The 20,696-nt window shown below is 38.9% G+C and overlaps 1 protein-coding gene and 1 long non-coding RNA gene across 2 annotated transcripts; one reads left to right on the top strand and one right to left on the bottom strand.

Moving 5' to 3' along the window:
- Positions 1–22: 22 nt before the first annotated feature.
- LOC110379789 (uncharacterized) lies at positions 23–20,598 on the bottom strand. Its single transcript, XM_064038529.1, has 14 exons — positions 20,168–20,598; positions 19,616–19,800; positions 18,436–18,509; positions 16,955–17,060; positions 15,105–15,274; positions 13,722–14,230; positions 13,179–13,363; positions 11,468–11,602; positions 11,023–11,184; positions 9,018–9,183; positions 7,148–7,249; positions 1,602–1,786; positions 913–1,131; positions 23–174 (listed from the first exon to the last, which is right to left on the bottom strand). Exons 1-13 carry the CDS (start codon positions 20,280–20,282, stop codon positions 976–978), a joined length of 2,250 nt encoding a protein of 749 aa, XP_063894599.1. The 5' UTR covers positions 20,283–20,598; the 3' UTR covers positions 23–174; positions 913–975.
- On the top strand, positions 5,481–6,629 carry LOC135117986 (uncharacterized). The gene is made up of 3 exons (XR_010277288.1): positions 5,481–5,894; positions 6,101–6,163; positions 6,241–6,629. It is a non-coding gene; the product is annotated as an uncharacterized LOC135117986 (long non-coding RNA).
- Positions 20,599–20,696: the final 98 nt, after the last annotated feature.

The following is a 20,696-nucleotide window of genomic DNA, read 5'->3' as shown; positions in this document are numbered from 1 at the left end:
AAAGGAAAATAAAAGACAAATGTGCAATAAAAAATAATGTATATATAATTTGACTTACAGTATGGTAAACTCGGTAGCATAATTTAACAAAATTTTATAAACACTGAAAATATTCAGCAAATATATTTTATAAACTGGCAATAAAGCATCTGTATCCTTATATTTCGATGAAACCTGTGAACAAAGAAATACCAACGAATTAATGTTAAGGTACGGACAACTATATAAAACTTAATATATTTTCGTAGTCAATGCATGCATACATAGGCTCTGAAAGCCACATAGTTTTAGGTTTCGCATTTCTTTTATGTGTTTTGTCAAAAAAAGAAAATTTTCCCACTGACATACTAATTATACTACTCTTCATGAAAAGCTATTCAAGTACCATCCCTAATTAAGTCCAAAACAAAGTCCACCTAAATCGTTTCACATATAACCGTCACGAACGACACAAACCCACGTTTCACATACATTACCATGTAACCGTCACAAACACACACCCATACAAACAGGTCATTGAATTCAATGACCTATGTGACGTCACTCGTCGAGCCTCATCCCAAACATACAGCAGTTCAATGACCTGTGTAGTCATTCGCCTGGTCACAAGCACATACACACAGCAGTAGCTAGACCTGTGTGACGTCACTTGTCCATCCTGGTCCTGGTAACAACTTACACACACACATGCATCAGTTCAATGACCTGTGTAACATCACCCGCCTGGTCACATACACACAGCAGTAGCTAGACCTGTGTGACGACACTCGTCGAGCCTCATCCCAAACATACAGCAGTACAATGACCTGTGTAACATCACCCGCCGAGCCTCATCACAAACACGCAGCAATAGCTAGACCTGTGTGACGTCACTAGTCAAGCCTCACCCCAAACATACAGCAGTTCAATGACCTGTGTAACATCACCCGCCGAGCCTCATCACAAACACGCAGCAGTAGCTAGACCTGTGTGACGTCACTCGTCGAGCCTGAGGCCGCTGATGGAGAGGAAGGTGAAGGCGTTGTGCAGCGCTAGCACCGGCACCGCCGTCACCGCTGCGCAGACGCCCGTGCGGGCGCGGACTGCTGACACCGCCGCCAGAAGCGCTGGTACTGGGGGAGCGCTCCATACCTGATAAGGGAGTAAATACATGTAGTTATTATGGTGGTAAGATATGCCTTTTGTCTCGATAGGGACCAGGTCACCAATTCTACAAGATGACGAGCCGAAAATTAACTCTGTAGTATATTCAAATCTGAGTTTAGCGTAGCTTTAGAAAAATAGAAGTCTTCTTTCAACTTTTTATGTGGCAGTATCTTATGTTACGATCTAACAGATTATGAAAACATGCGAGTTTTTCTAAAGTTACTGTCTCAATCAAAGGCGCTCCGTTTTCTTCTACCCTTCAATTAGTCAATTTGTCGAATGTGCTAGGATTCCAACTAACCAAGGTGTATTCGATTGGGGAGGTCAGATAGGTAGTCGCTCCATGTAAAACACCGTTGCTCTGCTGCATCCGATTAGGCTGGAAGCCGACCACGACGTAGTTGGGACAAAGCTAGGCAGATGATGATGATGTCAGGGTCCTTACTCATCCGTACCTGGTACAATATCCGCATCTTAACAGCATGTCTGGAGTCCATATCTCGTGCTTGCGTGAGCTTGCGAAGCGCGTATTCAAGTACTTCTTCAATTTGTTCTTGCGTCATACTGGTTGCGCGGACGCGGTGCGTTGTGCACACTTCCTCGCTGGGAAATGATAGCTGGCACGTGGAAGGGGATGAACCTGAAAAAATAAACATTAATTTACAGTACGTTCTAGAGATGTAAAGTATCTATGTGTAATTGATGGGCTTTCTTGGTTAGAAGTAATCTCGGACATTCTAGATGTGGGCGCCCGAGGCCGTCACGTTTAATTGTAAGAAACTAACTATGGAAGTGAACCTAGGGACAATGAGTATTTTTATAAACAAATAAGTAGCTCGGATTAAAAAAAATATATATGTATGTTACCGGCCGAACCCGATTTTAGGATAAACCAGTTTTGCCTAGGCTCAACTAGTTCTTCCTATAAGCGTTAGGATTAACTATTATAGCCTAGTCCAAACTAATTTATCCTAAGCCCGATAGGACGGACCAGTTTAGGCTAGGCAAAACTAGTTGAGCCTAATATCAATACGCACACTCTAGGATAAACTGGTATGGCCTATGTAGTCAAAATTTTTTAGAGGTAGCAAATGTAAACCAAGACTGAAATATCGTTGAGAACTGCAGCTACGAAACATTCTGTTGGATCAGGCCAAGGTTTTGTGAGATGCAGCTGCAACAAGAACTGTTCCACAAACAGATGCCAGTGCAAGAAGGCAATGATACTCTGCAATTCTAAGTGCCACCAAAACAAACCGTGTAAAAATAAATAACAATTTTAATAATGAACATAATATTCGTATGATTATTGCTTCTTAAAAAAAAACCGGCCAAGTGCGAGTCGGACTCGCGCACCGAGGGTTCCGTACAAATCCTGTACAGATAATAAATAAAACCGTTTAAAAAGTGAGTCTCGCGACAACCGTTCAGTTTAGAACAATCATAGTTATGGTAATTTCGTGAGATTCAAAATAGTTAATATTTTTTATTTTATAATATAACTAAAATAGTGGGCCAGTACCTTGTAAAAGTTATTTTATTAAAGTTATTTATATACAACATTTTATAGTCATCATTCAGAAATTTGATTGAAAATAACTAAATATGTCTTAAAGGTCATTGGGCATATCTGACCCGCTTTGTAAAAAGTGACGGACATGAATCAAAGTAGTTTTAAATCGTGGAGAATGGTATGACGTTTCTTTGAATATAAATATTTTATTAAAATTCCATGGAGACGAATGTCCAGGACCGTTTGAAAAATATAAAAGACAAGCAGTTTCAGAGGATTGTACAGGTTGCAATGCTAGTTTTTATTGTTAAAGACTTTTCATAAAGAAGGAAGATGCCAATTCGGATGACCAGGATCTGATGAGAATCTGGAAACCCTGAGAAATCGAGGTCAACTCTTGAATATTGTAGGCACGTATCGAGTCACAACCAGACATGTGAGTGTATTTTTGAGGGTACTGGTAAACGGTGAAAGTTTGGAGCTGATTTGATTATGGAGACCACAGAGAGTCGAGGGAACTCCTGAACGGTATGTTGCAACTACCACGTGCTTGGGCTTATTTTATTCGTATTGGCGAAGACTTTCCACATAGATAGGTTTGACTGCCATTGTGTGATCGATAGCAAAGATCAGATATAGTTATGGGAACTCCTTTACAATTTATAACGTAACCTTGTGTTGGAGCTTATTTTATTTTAGGTAATGAGAATTCACTACTAACTTGGGTTAAAGCAGCCATTGCAGGAATGGGATCTTTTATTTTTGAGGGATTAATCACCTAACGAGCCCCAGTTTCAGGTTTTTTTCGAAACCGCCTGACGACTTGTAACTGTCGAATTGTAACAACGACTTCTAGAGAGTAGGATTCGGGGCTGCTGGCTTTACGTTTCTAGAGCCTTGACAAAAGTGTAATTCTGTCCCTTTCTTTGTTTTATAAAGTCGGCTTTATTTTATTTTGTAGCATTTTACACACAAATCCAACTTCAAACATATAAACAAGCAACAAGAAAACAAAAGCAAGAAAGAAATTATAAAGATGTTAGGTGCATCGGTCTAGAAGTCGGTGTCTAGAGGATGCATCTATATTTACCACCGAGATCTAGACCGATGCATATAAACAGTTTTCTTGTTGTTTTTAGAAGTTGTTTTATTTTTTGTAAAAAGTTTTTATTTTTAACTTTTGTGAAAAGTTCTCGTCCATACGAATAATACATATAAGCCCAAACACGACGTAACTAAAACATACCGTTAAGGAGTTCTCTCGACTTTCTCACGTCTCCATCATCAGGTAAGCTCTAAACCTTCACTGTTTGATAGTATCACCAGACATACATCTGAGAATCAAGTTTTAATCCTATGCATGCCTACAATTTCTGATAGTTGCCCTCGATTTCTCAGGATTTCCATTATCAGATCCTGACCTGATGACAATGGAAATAAACGGTGAGTATACTCTTTCACTACAAAGAAATGATTTCTCAAATCCGTCAAACGTGGTCGTTTAAATTCCCCATTGAAATGAGGAAAATATTTGATGTTTACACCTGATTTGCTCTAGATTCCCATGGTTCACAGTGATGCGACTAATGCCATAGTAAATCAGAGCCTTATATCATTATACTGTGCTATATTTCGTTCGAGTCCACCGTGGGTATGGTTTCCATACTAAGGTGCCCAATGACCTTCGAATAATTTAAAAATTTTCACAGTTTAGAGGCAATTATATTTAAGAAGTGTTTGATATGAATTTCACTTTTTATTCAAAACTTTAATATCTCTACGCGTTCATGTGAAAAAGGGTAGGTAGTAAGTTTATAATCATTAAAAAAATATTTTATGTCATGTAAGCAAAAATAATATTTTATGTAACTTCAAATTTATCATTTTCGCAATTTTTCCTTTATCTGTACTATATAACGTTGCTTCGTGCCGAATTTCAAGTTTCTGAGTTCACGGGAAGTACCTTGTAGGTTTTGATTCCCTAGCGTGTGACGGAAATTCGTCTAGGGTGTCGGTAAAACTGCTGTATCTTTTGATCGCTTTAACTTTGATTTTTTCATTGCTTAAAGGGACAATAGACCTAGGTATTTGGTATAAATTTCAATTATAAATTTTATTAATATTATTTAACTAAAAAATGTGATTTTCGCAATTTTTCCTATATTTGCATTATATGACAATGCTTCGTGCCAAATTTCAAGATTCTGAGTTTACGGGAAGTACCCTGTAGGTTTTGATTCCTTTGCGAGTGTCGAAAATTTGTTGAAAATATCGACATAATCGGTTGTATCTTTTGATTGGCTTGGCTTAGAAGTTTGATATTTTCACAGCTTAAAGGGGCAATAGACTCGAGTATTTCATGTGAATTTCAGCTTGATACGTCCACGCGTTCTTAAGATAAGGGGTCTTGACAGACAGACAGACAGACGGACAACAAAGTGATCCTATAAGGGTTCCGTTTTTTCTTTTCGAGGTACGGAACCCTAAAAAACAGTATTATTTGTTATAGTGTGATTGTTTGTATTACCAATTATTATCCATAACTTTTAAGAGGGCTATCACAAATTTTCGAGTTTTATACGAGTTTTGATGCGTCATTATACTTTGGATATAGTCACAAAAAAAAAACAAAAATAAGATTAAGAAAGTTTGATCATTTATCTTGGGGCTGTTTTCAATAAATATTTTAATTTGTCCACGTACATCAGTAAAATCTTTGTCTCTGCAAAGGATGTTTCATAAAATGTTGCTTTTGGGAATCTTTTGATGCTTCAGTACTACGAGGATATAGCAATTTAACCATTAATAAAAATGTTCAAGATACAACTATATCTTGTACTTGTGCTTGCTTACACCAATTTATTACAATTCATACAGTAATACACCAAAAATAATTCTATAAAACTGAGAGTTACTGACAATTTTCCGTACAAAACTATATTTTTTATCTATGAAAGTATAATCCAAATTCAAATAAAACATATTTAATAATTAAGGTGGTATTGTTATAAAGCTTGAAAAAAAAATTGGTCTATTTAAAAGTAAAACAATATTTTAAAATAATTTTTGTTTTCAATGCAAAAATCAATATAAATCTTGTGACGCGCGGTGTTCAACTTTAGTCAGCGCCAAGCGCTTATCGAGGGAGGACGTATCGCTCGCTGTTGCGCCGCGCAAACTCGCCGGAGCTCGAAAAATATAGCGCAACCTGCGCAACGAACTCGTTTTGATACTAGTGAGTTTTTATTTTATTTATTAGTTATAATGATCTGATTGAAATGTAATATACACAAGTATTAACCCATGATATTCTAATGCGAAAATGTTATATTTGGGTTCTCTTTTTTTGATGTTGGTCATATAGAAATATGTACGTAAATGTCATCGTCGTTAGTTTCGCTGTTGCATAATAATATTATTGGATATCTTTGATTCTTGCAGGATAATGAAAGCATATTTAATTCAGATTATCAGACTCAATCGGATACCAGTACAAATAATATGGTAAGTATTTTTTGTCACTCGCAACAGACATATTTGTTTTAATAAACTATTTACATTCCTAGTTTTTATTGTTGCAGGAAAATGAAGATACAATACATGGAAGACGAATTATAGATTTTAGTTTTTTTTTTATAAATCAATTACTTATACCTAATTGATAAACATGGTGAAAAGTTTGGTTGTCGATTAAATAATTTAAAAATTCTAAACGATTATTTGTTTATTGTAACTCAATCGAGCTATTCTAGGTTATAAAATTCATCGGTACAAATAATATTTCATAAACTATAAAACCAATAAACTATTTCGAAAATAAAAGTGGCAAAGTCTCAAGTTTGTTTGTGCCGCGTGGCGGTCCGCAGGTGTGCGTTGCGTATTTCACTAGACGCACACGCGCGCAAGTGCTGCCGGCTATCGTCTAATTTACCTAAACCTGAGCGATTCGATTTTGTAATAGCGCTCTTAACGACAACAATTTTAATTTGAGATTTGACTATCGCTTCTATTAAAAAAAAATACTTACCTATTATTTGTTAGTTTGCTACATATATGTATTCGTATTATCAATTTATCCATAACGACGAATCATTATAATTTAATAAAGATGATTATTTTTCTAAACACGGAGTATTTATTTAGTTCATCTATTTATTTAGACTTTTAGATATGTATATGTTTTGACTAGGCTATACCAGTTTATCCTAGAGTGTGCGTACTTATATCAGGATCAACTAGTTTTGCCTAGCCTAAACTGGTCCGTCCTATCGGGCTTAGGACAAATTAGTTTGGACTAGGCTATACTAGTTAATCCTAACGCTTATAGGAACTACTAGTTGAGCCTAGGCAAAACTGGTTTGTCCTAAAATCGGGTTCGGCCGGTAACATATACAAGCCAAACAAAAAATAACAGCACGAGGCTAGACGGATTTGAAACTGGCAACACCCATTTTATGTGACGTATTTTGTTTATCATGTAATACATACTTGTAGCAACATAACAAACGAAGGCGGCGACGGTATTCTCGTAGTTCCACCTCCTCGTGATGGCGACCTTGTAGTCGCCTACATTACAACCTGTCTCCTCATCTGTAAATAGTCATAAAAAACGTTTTCTATGTAATTGAATATGATATTGGCCCACATCCAACCATTTTTTTTTGCAGTACATACTGGAATTAACTTATTTTGATAATTTATTTTTCATCCCACCTTCTCGGAAAGAGTAGTTTTACCCTTTAATATCTGAGCGCAAAAGCCGTTTTTATCCTCTAGAGCGGCAAAGTGATTTGAATTTAGAACATCGTGTGCAATACTCCATTTGTGACAATCTTGATATGACTTTTCAAACAAATACATACTAAACAAATAAAATACTGCTTAAAATAATTATTCAATTAATTAAGTAATTTTTATTATTGTTTTTACATAGATTTTGAATCTCGTTTCATTTTTAAACTGAGTTTTCAAATAAATGAACTTTAATAGGTACCTACTTCTTTTTAATTGATAGTCATATGTGTGCGCCGTTTTGTTTTTTGAGTTTAGAAATTTCCTCGATGAGGTGGGATGAAAAGTTACGTGTTGCACTCGAGTGCAAAGATTTTTCACCTTGTGCTCTTTTTGCACGTGTGCACAAAATTGAGCCCGCGGTTAAAAAGCAACTTTGCACTCTTGTATAACAAATAACTATTACACTATGTGGCGGATCTACCATAGTGGGCACTGTGGTAGATGCCCACAACACTAATGTAACGTCAGAATTATTTCTTATTTTCCCTTATATGGGCTCTATTATATACCATCCCTATGTACTCCAACTAAGTATTCCCTTATGTTCTCCCCTACATGTCCCTATATGTTCTCCCTCTATACAATGTGTCCCGGGGATAAGTGACCGCCCGAAATTTTTTGAATATTTGTACAAAATTAAGGATAATTTCATTTATATTTTTGAAAAAAATCATTAAAAAAAAATTATTGTCAGGCCTGTTAATAACTTTTGCTCTTTTTTTTCAAATTTCAACAGGCTTTGCTCTTTTTTTTCAAATTTCAACTGACTGTATTTTTGCATTCGTTTGAAATAGCAGCAAACATTGTTGTGAGCTATTGTAGAAAATATCATGTAGTTTATTAATAAATTAAAAGAAAGTGATATTATCGGGGCATTTATTGGACTTATTTTGAAAAAACTGAAAAAAAGGAGTTATTTTCTTTGAATTTTTATTTTCTTTTTTTTCTAATAAATGTTTTATTACATTTTTGTTATGTTTGATAATTTTAATTGATAAACTATGATGTCGGCTAGTCAATAAAGAAAAAGAATTTAAAAGATGTAAAACTTAGGAAATATCTTAAAAAAACTGCAGCACGTCACAGTATTTACTAAAAATCATTAAAAAAAAACCAATGGCGGTAAGTCCCAAATATAAAGGAAATTATCCTTAATTTTGTACAAATATTCAAAAAATTTCGGGCGGTCACTTATCCCCGGGACACATTGTATACTGCCGTCTGTAGGTACTTCCTTATAAATACTCCCTTCCCTATATACTTATGCAACAATGAGACAAAATTTCTAGTCAGACAGGCCCGCCACACACGGCCTGCTGGACCCAGTTACCAACGTACACGGATCGCTCTTGCAGTCAAGAGTCAACAGCTTGAAGCTGCCAGTGATAACTGCTCGAGCAGTTGGTTCAAAAATTCACCGTGCTGTCGACCGCCCGAATCAGTTGCAACTATTCGATCGGTTCGTGTATCGTCCATAGGACTCTGCAGTTCACTGTGAAGTAACAGCTTGTAGCTGTCGCCCCTGACTGCTTCAAGCGGTCTGTGTATTGCCGTCCATACTCACACTCAAACCGGTTATTGTCAGTATGCGCCCAGGCGTGCCACTCGACGGCGGCGTGTCGCGGCAGCGCCTGCACCACCGCGTACTGCACGATGGCGCCCGCCGTGCGACGCTCCAGCGCCCGCCGCGCCTCCCACACCGCGCTGCCGTGCGTCACGTAGCATACGCTCTGAGGAACATAATGTACGAGTTAAGAGGCTGAATGTACCCAAAACACTCTTTCTCTCGTAGAAAGAGAGAGAAGCCTGTTCACGCGACATTCGTAACATACATATAAATTAATAGCTTTAAAATGAGTTGAGTAATCAAAAATCAAAATTAACCAAGTTTTGTTTTTACATGTGGACTCGTTAATGTTACAAATTTTATCAATATACGTTGATAAGTAATACAGATATTTTTTTGTATCGAGAAAATTTTTCGAAAACGTGTTTTGAAATTAACAGAGTTCTCAGAAATATGTTCATGATTAATAAATATTTTTTCGCCGTTAAAAACTGTATAGATTTGGCCAAAAAATTGTTTGAGCTCATTTTCAGCTCATTTTGCGGATGAATTTTAAGTCGGGAAGCACAGAACTGTTTTTTAAATAAAAAGAAATCCGTCGGGCAAAATTCGGCGTCATATATTTGAAGCAGCTGCAACCTGCACGACGCTGCGGATGTGCGCGCGCGCATGCAGCGCCCGCAGCAGGCGCGTGAGGTGGCGCAGCGACAGCGCCGACTGCGCCCGCGCGTGGCATCACTCGCACCCTCGCTGTGTACCTGCACCACGCTGCGGATGTGCGCGCGCGCATGCAGCGCCCGCAGCAGGCGCGTGAGGTGGCGCAGCGACAGCGCCGACTGCGCCCGCGCGTGGCATCACTCGCACCCTCGCTGTGTACCTGCACCACGCTGCGGATGTGCGCGCGCGCAGCGCCCGCAGCAGCGCGTGAGGTGGCGCAGCGACAGCGCCGACTGCGCCCGCGCGTGGCATCACTCGCACCCTCGCTGTGTACCTGCACCACGCTGCGGATGTGCGCGCGCGCATGCAGCGCCCGCAGCAGGCGCGTGAGGTGGCGCAGCGACAGCGCCGACTGCGCCCGCGCGTGGCATCACTCGCACCCTCGCTGTGTACCTGCACCACGCTGCGGATGTGCGCGCATGCAGCGCCCGCAGCAGGCGCGTGAGGTGGCGCAGCGACAGCGCCGACTGCGCCCGCGCGTGGCATCACTCGCACCCTCGCTGTGTACCTGCACCACGCTGCGGATGTGCGCGCGCGCATGCAGCGCCCGCAGCAGGCGCGTGAGGTGGCGCAGCGACAGCGCCGACTGCGCCCGCGCGTGGCATCACTCGCACCCTCGCTGTACCTGCACCACGCTGCGGATGTGCGCGCGCATGCAGCGCCCGCAGCAGGCGCGTGAGGTGGCGCAGCGACAGCGCCGACTGCGCCCGCGCGTGGCATCACTCGCACCCTCGCTGTACCTGCACCACGCTGCGGATGTGCGCGCGCGCATGCAGCGCCGCAGCAGGTGCGTGACGCGCCGACGCCGACTGCGCCCGCGCTGGCACCACCTGCGGATGTGCGCGCGCGCATGCAGCGCCCGCAGCAGGCGCGTGAGGTGGCGCAGCGACAGCGCCGACTGCGCCCGCGCGTGGCATCACTCGCACCCTCGCTGTACCTGCACCACGCTGCGGATGTGCGCGCGCATGCAGCGCCCGCAGCAGGCGCGAGGTGGCGCAGCGACAGCGCCGACTGCGCCCGCGCGTGGCATCACTCGCACCCTCGCTGTGTACCTGCACCACGCTGCGGATGTGCGCGCGCATGCAGCGCCCGCAGCAGGCGCGTGGTGGCGCAGCGACAGCGCCGACTGCGCCGCGCGTGGCATCACTCGCACCCTCGCTGTGTACCTGCACCACGCTGCGGATGTGCGCGCGCGCATGCAGCGCCCGCAGCAGGCGCGTGAGGTGGCGCAGCGACAGCGCCGACTGCGCCCGCGCGTGGCATCACTCGCACCCTCGCTGTGTACCTGCACCACGCTGCGGATGTGCGCGCGCGCATGCAGCGCCCGCAGCAGGCGCGTGAGGTGGCGCAGCGACAGCGCCGACTGCGCCCGCGCGCCGCCGCCCGCCAGCTGCAGCGTGCCCGGCACCAGCGCGATCTGCCCGCACGTGCCCATCACTTCGCCGACCTACACAAACGAACAAAGAAATAACCATGACTATTTCGACAAAATACTTTAAGCCACTTTTAACCCACTTAAACAAAGGAGATTCTCAATTTGAACTGTATGTTGTACGAATCGCGTACAACAAGCCGCCGCCGATTTTGTTGCGGTTTGCATTTTCGACACTTGGGAGAAGGTTTAAAGTATAAGAAGAAGTCGGTTTAATTTCTTTGTAAAAAGTTTTTTATTTACTTAAATATGTACCTATGCCTTAAGATAAGGCGACCCTGCCATACATTATACATACCTTCACAGCTTGACTGTAGGGCCCGATGTTAGCTGGCGCCCAGTGCGAGATGCCCTGAACATGCATGGTGACGCGCTCCTTCGTGACCGCACCCTCGCAGTCGTGGGTGTTGTTGAATGTCGATTTGTGCGCAACCTGAATCAAAACAGCAGATGAAGTTGCCGTTGCAGAATAATATGATCATCAAGTATGTTCGAAATTGTGTAAAAAGTACTGCATAGCAGAACTACGCGAAGAGGGTCTTCCTAAAGAAAATTCTAAACAAAAAACGTTAACAGGACGGGCACAAGAAATCCTGAGAATTTTATATGTGGCATCATTTTCATTTAGGCATGTTGTGACTGTGAATTGTCAGAAACTTTCGAAATATGGATCACATCTTGGCCCATATGGACCAGTTTTCCGTCTTAATTTCGTCATTGTAGACATTTGGTGTATGTATTTGTTTGTCATATGATACTATTAAAACTCATCGGATGTGAGTAACATCACGGATGTTTGTTCATCATCCTGTTATTATGAAAGAAAGCACATTCATCAAAACAACACAAAAATGTTTTGCAGAATTTCCTTGAACTTGATCGTGTATCATATCGGGTAAATAACTAATGCAATCTCTGTTATCTTGTTAATATGTCATGCGCATATATCAGTGTTCATCTATTCAATATTGCGGTTGTTTTATCGCAGTTCAAGATAATATCTACAAGATAAGTTGCTGCAATGTTCGCTTCAAGATATATGTAGGTAACCCCGGGGCTGCGGGATTGTTCGAAAGAGTTACTGCGGCCTTGATACATAAAAGACCTACGACGAAACACGACGGGTTTTAGTCAGTAAGAGTCTGACATTCCCTCACCGCTGCTAACCCACAGCGGGAAAAAAGATATATGTAACTGGCTGTATATTAATTAGGTCCAGACTCCAACTAAGCAGAGCGGAACGAAGTTTTTAAACAATCAACTCTCACTTTTCAGTACCACTCGTGATCTAAGAATAATAAACTACAGTGGTCAGTCCATCTATCAGAAACGCGGCGATGTAGCATTACAAAATATTCTGATAATAACATGTTTCACAAATGCATATCAGACTTTTACTGCGTTAGATTAGTAGAGCATTATAATTTATTGTTGTGTAAAAAAGTCATGCTTACTACTTCAAATGCGTGAAGCAATTATCTTGTTAGTAATCGGATACTTAAAATATTGTATCACTTAAGAATAATCATGATTTCGTTGTTTAATAACCTCAGTTGCCTTGAGAATATGGTAATGAAATCGCACGCTGTAAAAATAATATATGCAGACATCTATTATGTACTTTGTATGAGATCAATACTGGTCATAAAACAATTGCTGTTCATGTTGATCATCACAGTTTATTTAACGCTCAATTCGTGTGTGAGAGGAGGCCTAGTCCTCACCTACTCAGGTACACAAAGAGTACTTAGGAGGAGTATACAGGAGAGTTTATATGGGAAGTACGTAAGGGAGTTAATAAGAGGATAACTTAAAGAAGTGCATAAGGGATTAAATAGGGGGATTGCATAAGGGAATACATAGGTGGCAACACAGGGTTAGTACATAAAGTAGGACAGAGAGAGTTCATAATGTAAACGTTTACAACATACCATAAACACCATTATCATTAGTCACTCATTACAGTTTACACTTTACACCCTACAAAATAAAGTTCAAATTCAACTTACAGCATCAAATATAAGTCCTATATCATCGGGCAATGGACATTGCACGCACACACGCGTCGGCGGATTGGGGAAGTTAAAGGTGTTCACGTAGACTTCGTTCAAAGCAGCGTATTCTTCCATGTCCCTCATATAAATGTTGACTGAGCATACGTCGTTAAGACGCAGTGACTCGGAATCCAGTAAGCCTGAAATGTGGCAGGAGGGGCATAAATAAATAAAGGATGTATATTTTTGCAGATCCCGTCTTTTGATTTTACAGAGACGGTTTTTGAACTTCTTGTTTTATACAAGTCTATTTTGCTAGAATTCATGATTCAGGCATTAGGTACTTCCTTGCTTCGAAATGCGAAGACAATTTCTTTAGTAAGTCTTCCTTATATGATGATTCAAGCTTGATTATAGGTGAAATACCTAATATAGAGGGATTTTTTATATAAAGATTTGAAGGATATCCAATAATTTTTTTATTAAACGCTGAAATCAGCAACTAGATAAAGGAGTATAAAACTACATAAAATAAAGCTCGTGCACAAGTTTACCTACTAATGAGTTTTTTCATAGCGACTTCAGTGGCGAGCCTCGTATCGACGCCCTCTCCTACAATACCACCGATGAAGTACCAGCCGTGCTTGTTGCCGTATATACTCCGATGGTCCAGGATCGGCTGCCCTTCGTGTTTACTGTGAGCTTGTTCGTACGTGTACCCGTCAGCCACCGCTATGCTATCAGACTCCTCCTGATAATCCACCTCCACACCAGTAACCTTATCACCAGAATACGTGAGCAAAGGATTCAGTTCATTCTGCTTCTTCTTCTCCTCTTTCTCTAACTTCTCTATAGACTCTAACTCTGTTTCGCTCAACTCAATATCGCTTATATCGCTAAACACCGAATCGCTTAAATCGTTTACAAAATCTAACGGGTTTTTAACAGTTGGAGGTAGTTTGATTGCTTCGTCGAAGTTCTCTTTTGGCGCGAGGTGAAGTTTTAAGTTTAAGTAGCCGACCGGAGCGACGGGGTCGTCCGAGTGTAACACCAATTCCTTATCATCTCTGTTGAAATAAATACAATGTTGGTGTACATTACATGACTCAATAATTGATGCTTCATTAATCAATATGTAATTGCTGTTCTTTGGTATAAATCAGTGTCCAACTAGACAGTAATTGGCCCCCACTAATAAAAAAAGCTTCAGCAAACCATACTATACCAGTGACTGATAAAATTAACAGTCTTTTTACAGTGGCTTAGATTTTCTAATAGGTAAATCATTTATTATTAGACAGGCTTATCCTAATCCTAACATATTATCGGTTCACTAACCAAGATATAGACTTAGCAACAGCCGTCTAATTCCCTCACGAGAACATACTTATAGAGGAGATAATACAATTGTCACTCAAACGAGACATGGTCGATAAGCCTGCACTCACGCCTTATTGATAACTGCGAAAGTTAATCAAATATGGCCTGTAGATAACGGTTCATATAACAAATCTATATTTATGGGCTAGGTATTAGTATTGGCTTCTGCTTTTTAATAAACTGCTAAAGAATAATAATAATCACTTGATAAGATGTCAGAAAACGTGAATTCTAAAATATCTTTGTATTATTTCACTACAACAATCTCATGATAGTATATTCGATAAACTGAATTCAAGAGAACCTTAAGATTATGTCTATATAGTCTGTATATAGTCACACAAATATAACGAAACACTAGATCATCCAAGACGTCCTTCAACATAAACCAGCCAGAAGAAGCATCTGTGTCACACTTAGAAAATATTTATTGCCTAAAAATGCTATTATTATGTTGACAGGAGCAATGACAAATTATTTTGTAATAAGTCAGAAAAATTTGAGCCGGAAATCTCAGCTATCAGCTATATTTACTTAGTTTCTTATTAAAATATGACTTACATAACTAATTTCTTCTTAAACAAAGGACAGTCTAGCGTGAAGGTCTCGTACTCGCCGCCTTCCCCGCACACATTGAGCCCGTACTTCTCCTGCATGACTAGTAGGTGAGGCTGGATCTCGCGAAGGGTTAAACCTAGGTGTACCCTCGGGTCCAAGCCTAGTGCTGCCACCTGAGGTAAAAATAATCGTATTGAATATGTAGGAATGTGTCTGGAAAGAGTTTTTAGTCTGTAGATACACAGCTAAAAATCTGTGTATAAACATAAGAACTCAAGTCCCTCCTATCTATTGTCTCACTGAAAAAATAATCTTTTGTTAAGTTCTAAAATGTTAAACTGTGTGACATTGTCTCTTAGCAATTCTGCATTATGAAAAAAAAAGATGTTTCTGTTGTGACAGCAGACAGAACAGACGTTTTGCTGACGGAAGCTGAAAAAAAAGATCATGTTTGGCACTAATTGAGACAATCAACGGTATTCCCAACATTAACATATTGATTGATCAACGCCAAATAAATCGAATAAAACAACCACTGACGGATGACGTATGGCCTCATGTGTAAGGAAGTTATTTTCGTCAAGCGTGTCAACAAACGCTATTGTAAACAGAACGGCTGATATTCATATATGGAGTTAAGAAAAATAAACAAACATAAGATATGAAAAACACCATAGAACTACTACAATATGTACCTACTTATAGATTGACGCTTAATGACCTCACTTACTTACTATTCTACATACGTATAACGTAGTTAACGCCAACGCAATCGACTGTCAGATTAAGTCAAAGTTCTAATAATTTCAAGGACCAATGAGTATCAATGTACACCAAGGAGGAAAAGGATTTATAAGAAAGAATGTCAGTCTTCTTTTTTCAAGAATTGATGTGATGGTAGAACATTAAGTTGATATACTGATATCGCAAAGAGTATTGACTCAATAAGTACGTCGTTTTTATTAATGGGTTAGAATAACAAGGCAATAAACTTTAGCTCGATATTTGTCTCGGATGTAAACTTCAATAGTTATTGCTCCTATATTTATTTCGAGAACTAACTCGAGCCGTTCAGGTCTTTGAAATAATGCCCATCAACAAGCCAATTCTGGACATCAACATAGACTTTTTATTACACTTTGACTATCATAAATTCAAATGAATGATAAATATTGCCTATACTAATATTATAAAGAGGAAAACTTTGTTTGGTTGTAATGGATAAACTCAAAAACTACTTTACCGCTTTTAAATATTCGTTCACCATTAGAAAGCTGTAGGTATTATCTGCGAGTAACATCCAAACTAATATTATAAATGCGAAAGTAACTCTGTCTGTCTGTCTGTCTGTCTGTCTGTCTGTCTTTCTGTCTGTCTGTCTGTCTGTCTTTTCTTCACGCCTAAACTACTGAACCGATTTGTGTGAAATTTGGTACAGACATAGTTTGAAACTTGAGAAAGGACATAGGATAGTTTTTATTACAAAAAAAAAATAAAAATAAAATTATTCCGGACATATAGCGCCATCTATTGGTCAAATCAAAAATCTGCTGGTAGTCACTATTCCACGCGAACGAAGTTGCGGGCAAAAGCTAGTAGGCTATATTTTATCCCGGTGCGGGAAGTAGTTCCCATGTGACGCGGGTGAAACCGCGGGAAAACGGCTAGTCGTAAATAATCTTTCTAGCTACTGATTTAGATTGCTGTATTTTAAATACGAGACTTCCTTTGCAGATGGTGTAAATGTAACTAAGCTAGTCTTTGATAACCGAATTTCAAACAGGAAGAGGTTCTCAATTCGGATGTTTATATTTCTAATCTAGGTACTTTCCTGCTACAGATTACTAACTTACCTTAATAATGATAGCTTCAACACCGCTAGCGATCATCTCCTGCAACAATTCCTTTTGGTTCCGCCTCCATAAGTACGCAAGCGAGACTAGACCTAACCGGTGACATCTATAAACAAACGAACAACATTAGCAAACTATGTACTAACTAATATTTACTGCAACTTATCAGTAACAAATGATAATACAATGTAAGTGTCTTGGAGTTGATAAAACAGTGTCAAAGTATATTTGACTTTAGGATAATTGATAAGCACTAAGATAATTTAGTTAGTGATTGGGGGTACATGGCGTAAAGCCTTATACTGTAACTTTACGGAATATATTGCTATGGGGAAAAGAACACTGTCTCATTGCCTGATAATAAGAAGATGAGTGAATCACTACTTTAGTCAGTGGTACCCCTAGTGCTCCGCTAGAGCTATGTGGTCAGACTCAAGATCTGACTTGAAGGAGCAAGCCGCTCATTTTAGAAATCAATAGGGAAAGCCTATGTTCGGCTGTGAACGACCAACAGTTGAAAAGTTGGTAAATAATGGTTTGATCAGGTTTTCTATCAAAAAGTCGTGGTCACTGAAATCTATATTCACTAGTCAACTAGTGGTTCTCCTAGGAGGCTATCTATGTTAGGGTACTTAAAAAGACATTTGTATAAGTTTAAAATAGATCTGTCTGTGGTCTAGAAGATCATCATCTATAACAAGCTTAAATCTCTAGTGCAATTTAATAACGACGAGGTCAAGCACTTAAAAACATATTAATTCTTAAGTATGCGCAAGCGCAGTTGCCGCTAAAGATCTATTGTTTTAGTGCTGACATAAATCTATTATAAGCCAAGTCGAATGACACAAATAAAACAAACTCATTGCAACATGAAGCACTTTAAATGAATATTTACATGAAATGTGTAATATTACAGAAAACCTCGTAATGTTGATAGCCTAATAAAAATTGCAAAGAAATCTTACGTTTAAAAAAACTTGATGAGCATATCCAGTCAAAGAAAAAAATAAGATAACGATTGAGATTAGTCAACAAAATATTTTTACAGTCAAATAAGTTAATGGCATAATTGCAAATCAATTATCATCAAACCTCTCATATAATAATTTTTGATACAGATACATTTACTCTTGTTTATTAACTTACAATTACTTGATATTAAATTTATTTCAAAGTTAAGGCTGGAAACAGTAGCTCGTAGTTGATGTAGCTATATCTGTACAAGTCTATGAACGCGCACACAGCTACGCTGACTGTACGCGCTTGATTTGCTATGATTCGGTCTGGACGTACGGTCAGCACTGACCGACAGCTCAGCACTGTTTCCAGCCTAACACTTATTTCCCTAAACTGACAGCCTATAAGCATGGTAATGATGATACATTATTTTCGATTGTATCTTATCTTCATTCATAAAACTTTATCATTTATCTATTACTATAAAACTTGGTTAGGCATAATATATGGCACAGGATACTTACACATTTTCAACCCTAATTCTTTGGTAATCGGATAATATGGCACCAACGGCGACCGCTTCTATATCTAAATCATTCTGAAACAATACATTACAATGTTTTGAAATGCATCAGTACACTTCTAAGTGTTCTTATCAACAATGTTTTATTTATACTGAGATTATTCTGTGAACATAATCCTATAGCTAGTATGTATGTATGTGCATGGATAAATATTATTAACACATATTTGCAATGTCAATGAAACCACATTTAAAAGATTTTTCTAGACTAAACAGTAAATCATGTATTGCAAGTTTTAGAAAATATTGAATGAATTTCCAACAATTTATTACAAATCTTATTTTGAAAATCTGTTTTTCATGTGTATTTGATGAAATAGCTAAATACATTTTATTGAAACAAGTTTGACCAGGATGCAAGTGAACTTTTAAAGCAACTACACAAAAGTTATCACAAATGAAAGTAGAATTATATATTATCTCTTCATTGCTACACAACAACACACCAAGATAATTGATAATTACATTAAAATGTGTGACAAACATGTTGCAGATAACCATAGCTTTTATCTAGTTACCTTTCACCTCAGACTCTCAGATTAAAACTTTATATTGGCTTAGAGAGGATCTGAATGTCTGGTCTATTAGGAAAAGACTTTACTTATAAAAATCTTTATGCACTTGGTCTTTGTAATATATCAGGACAATAGCTAAAATGAAGGTGTTATTTTTGCCATATATTTGGACATGGTTTATTTAAAGTTAAAATATGTTTTCACAGATATTAAACTAGATCATTTTCTTTTCAACATTTAATGAGTCAATTTACTTAAGTGACAAAACTGCCTTATTTTTTGCACACCATAATGTTTTAACAAAGACTCTGAGTGTAACACATTATTTGCAATTGGCTATTATAATCATTGAATGAACTGGTTCTGTGTTCACTTTAAGTAGCAATTTAAAACCTGTTGCATGCCTGTTATTGATTTCAATAGCATGGCATGTAGTTAGATATAATTATGCATATGTATGTATGTTTGCTTGTGTAACTAAGTTATATTAAGTCTGTTCTGCCTATGTATTGAAATCTTACAAATTATGTTGAATCTTATAAACTTTATGTTCAAATTGATTAAAGTTTTTTTAATTGACATTTTGGCTTGTGTTGTATAACTTACCTTAATTTTAGAAAGAAGTCTGTACAAGTCCTCAACCTCATCATTGTCTGTGGGGTGATAACTCTTGCCTTGGTTCACAGCATTGCCAGTTATTGCTTCCCTATAGAGTGGCAAACCCATAGCCTCTGCATACAGGTCTATTCCTTGGTGGCCCACTGTCTGGTACATATAGCTGTCCATCTCATCTACAATATCATTCAAGCATCTCATGAGCAACTTATCCAATAGTCAGAACCAAAGACAATATTTAGGTAATAACAAATTGAATGACTGTTTTTGTCATTCTAAATTGCTGTACCTTAATTTGCTAACTCTGTACAGGTAAAATGATAACAAAACAATCGATGCCAAATCACAGGTAGGCTTAAAATAACTTCAGATGTTTTTATTTTGGGACATATGTTACAAAATTAGCTTGACTTCAAACATGCAGTGCAGATGAGTTTAAAAATGATTTTTGCAATGATAGGATGATAACATGAATTATAAAGCGTTCGGGATAGTAGGTAAATATACGTGAATGAGTAAATCAACTAACGGGACGAAATTAACCTTTATGTGTAGGTTGGAGGTTGGCCAGCGCGACGATCGTGTGCCCGGCGCCGACACACTGCATCATGTTGTAGCAGCTGTCCTTACCCCCGCTGATCAACGCCACCGTCCTCATCTTCCCCACAATATTATAAGCACTCACGATAACACTACAATACACATTACATAACGTTCACAACAATTGTGCGCCCTTTTTGGCAAAATAAAGAACAAAACGCGGTCCTGATCACGACAGTGGCATTTCTCTCGGCGTTACAGAGAGTGTGCTTCTTACTAACTCTGACGCGACATTACCACCTGTTCGTGAAGGAACTAACACGCAACATAATCGTTATCTATTTTGATAACATTCTTGAAACGTAAAGCAAAATTAAATGTTCCCAAAAACCTCAGCAACAGACACAGCGACAGAATCTGTCAAATTGCGTTTCGTTCTGAAATATGACAAAAATTGAATGTTTTACATAACTTTGAAAATATTCTATCTTTTTCTCATGGTAATGAAATTGTTTTATATAACCTATACAGT

The sequence above is a fragment of the Helicoverpa armigera genome, chromosome 16, assembly GCF_030705265.1.
Source record: "Helicoverpa armigera isolate CAAS_96S chromosome 16, ASM3070526v1, whole genome shotgun sequence".
NCBI lineage: Eukaryota > Metazoa > Arthropoda > Insecta > Lepidoptera > Noctuidae > Helicoverpa > Helicoverpa armigera.
The sequence above is the reverse complement of the archived record's forward strand: the minus strand, read 5'-3'. Positions and strand labels throughout refer to the sequence as shown.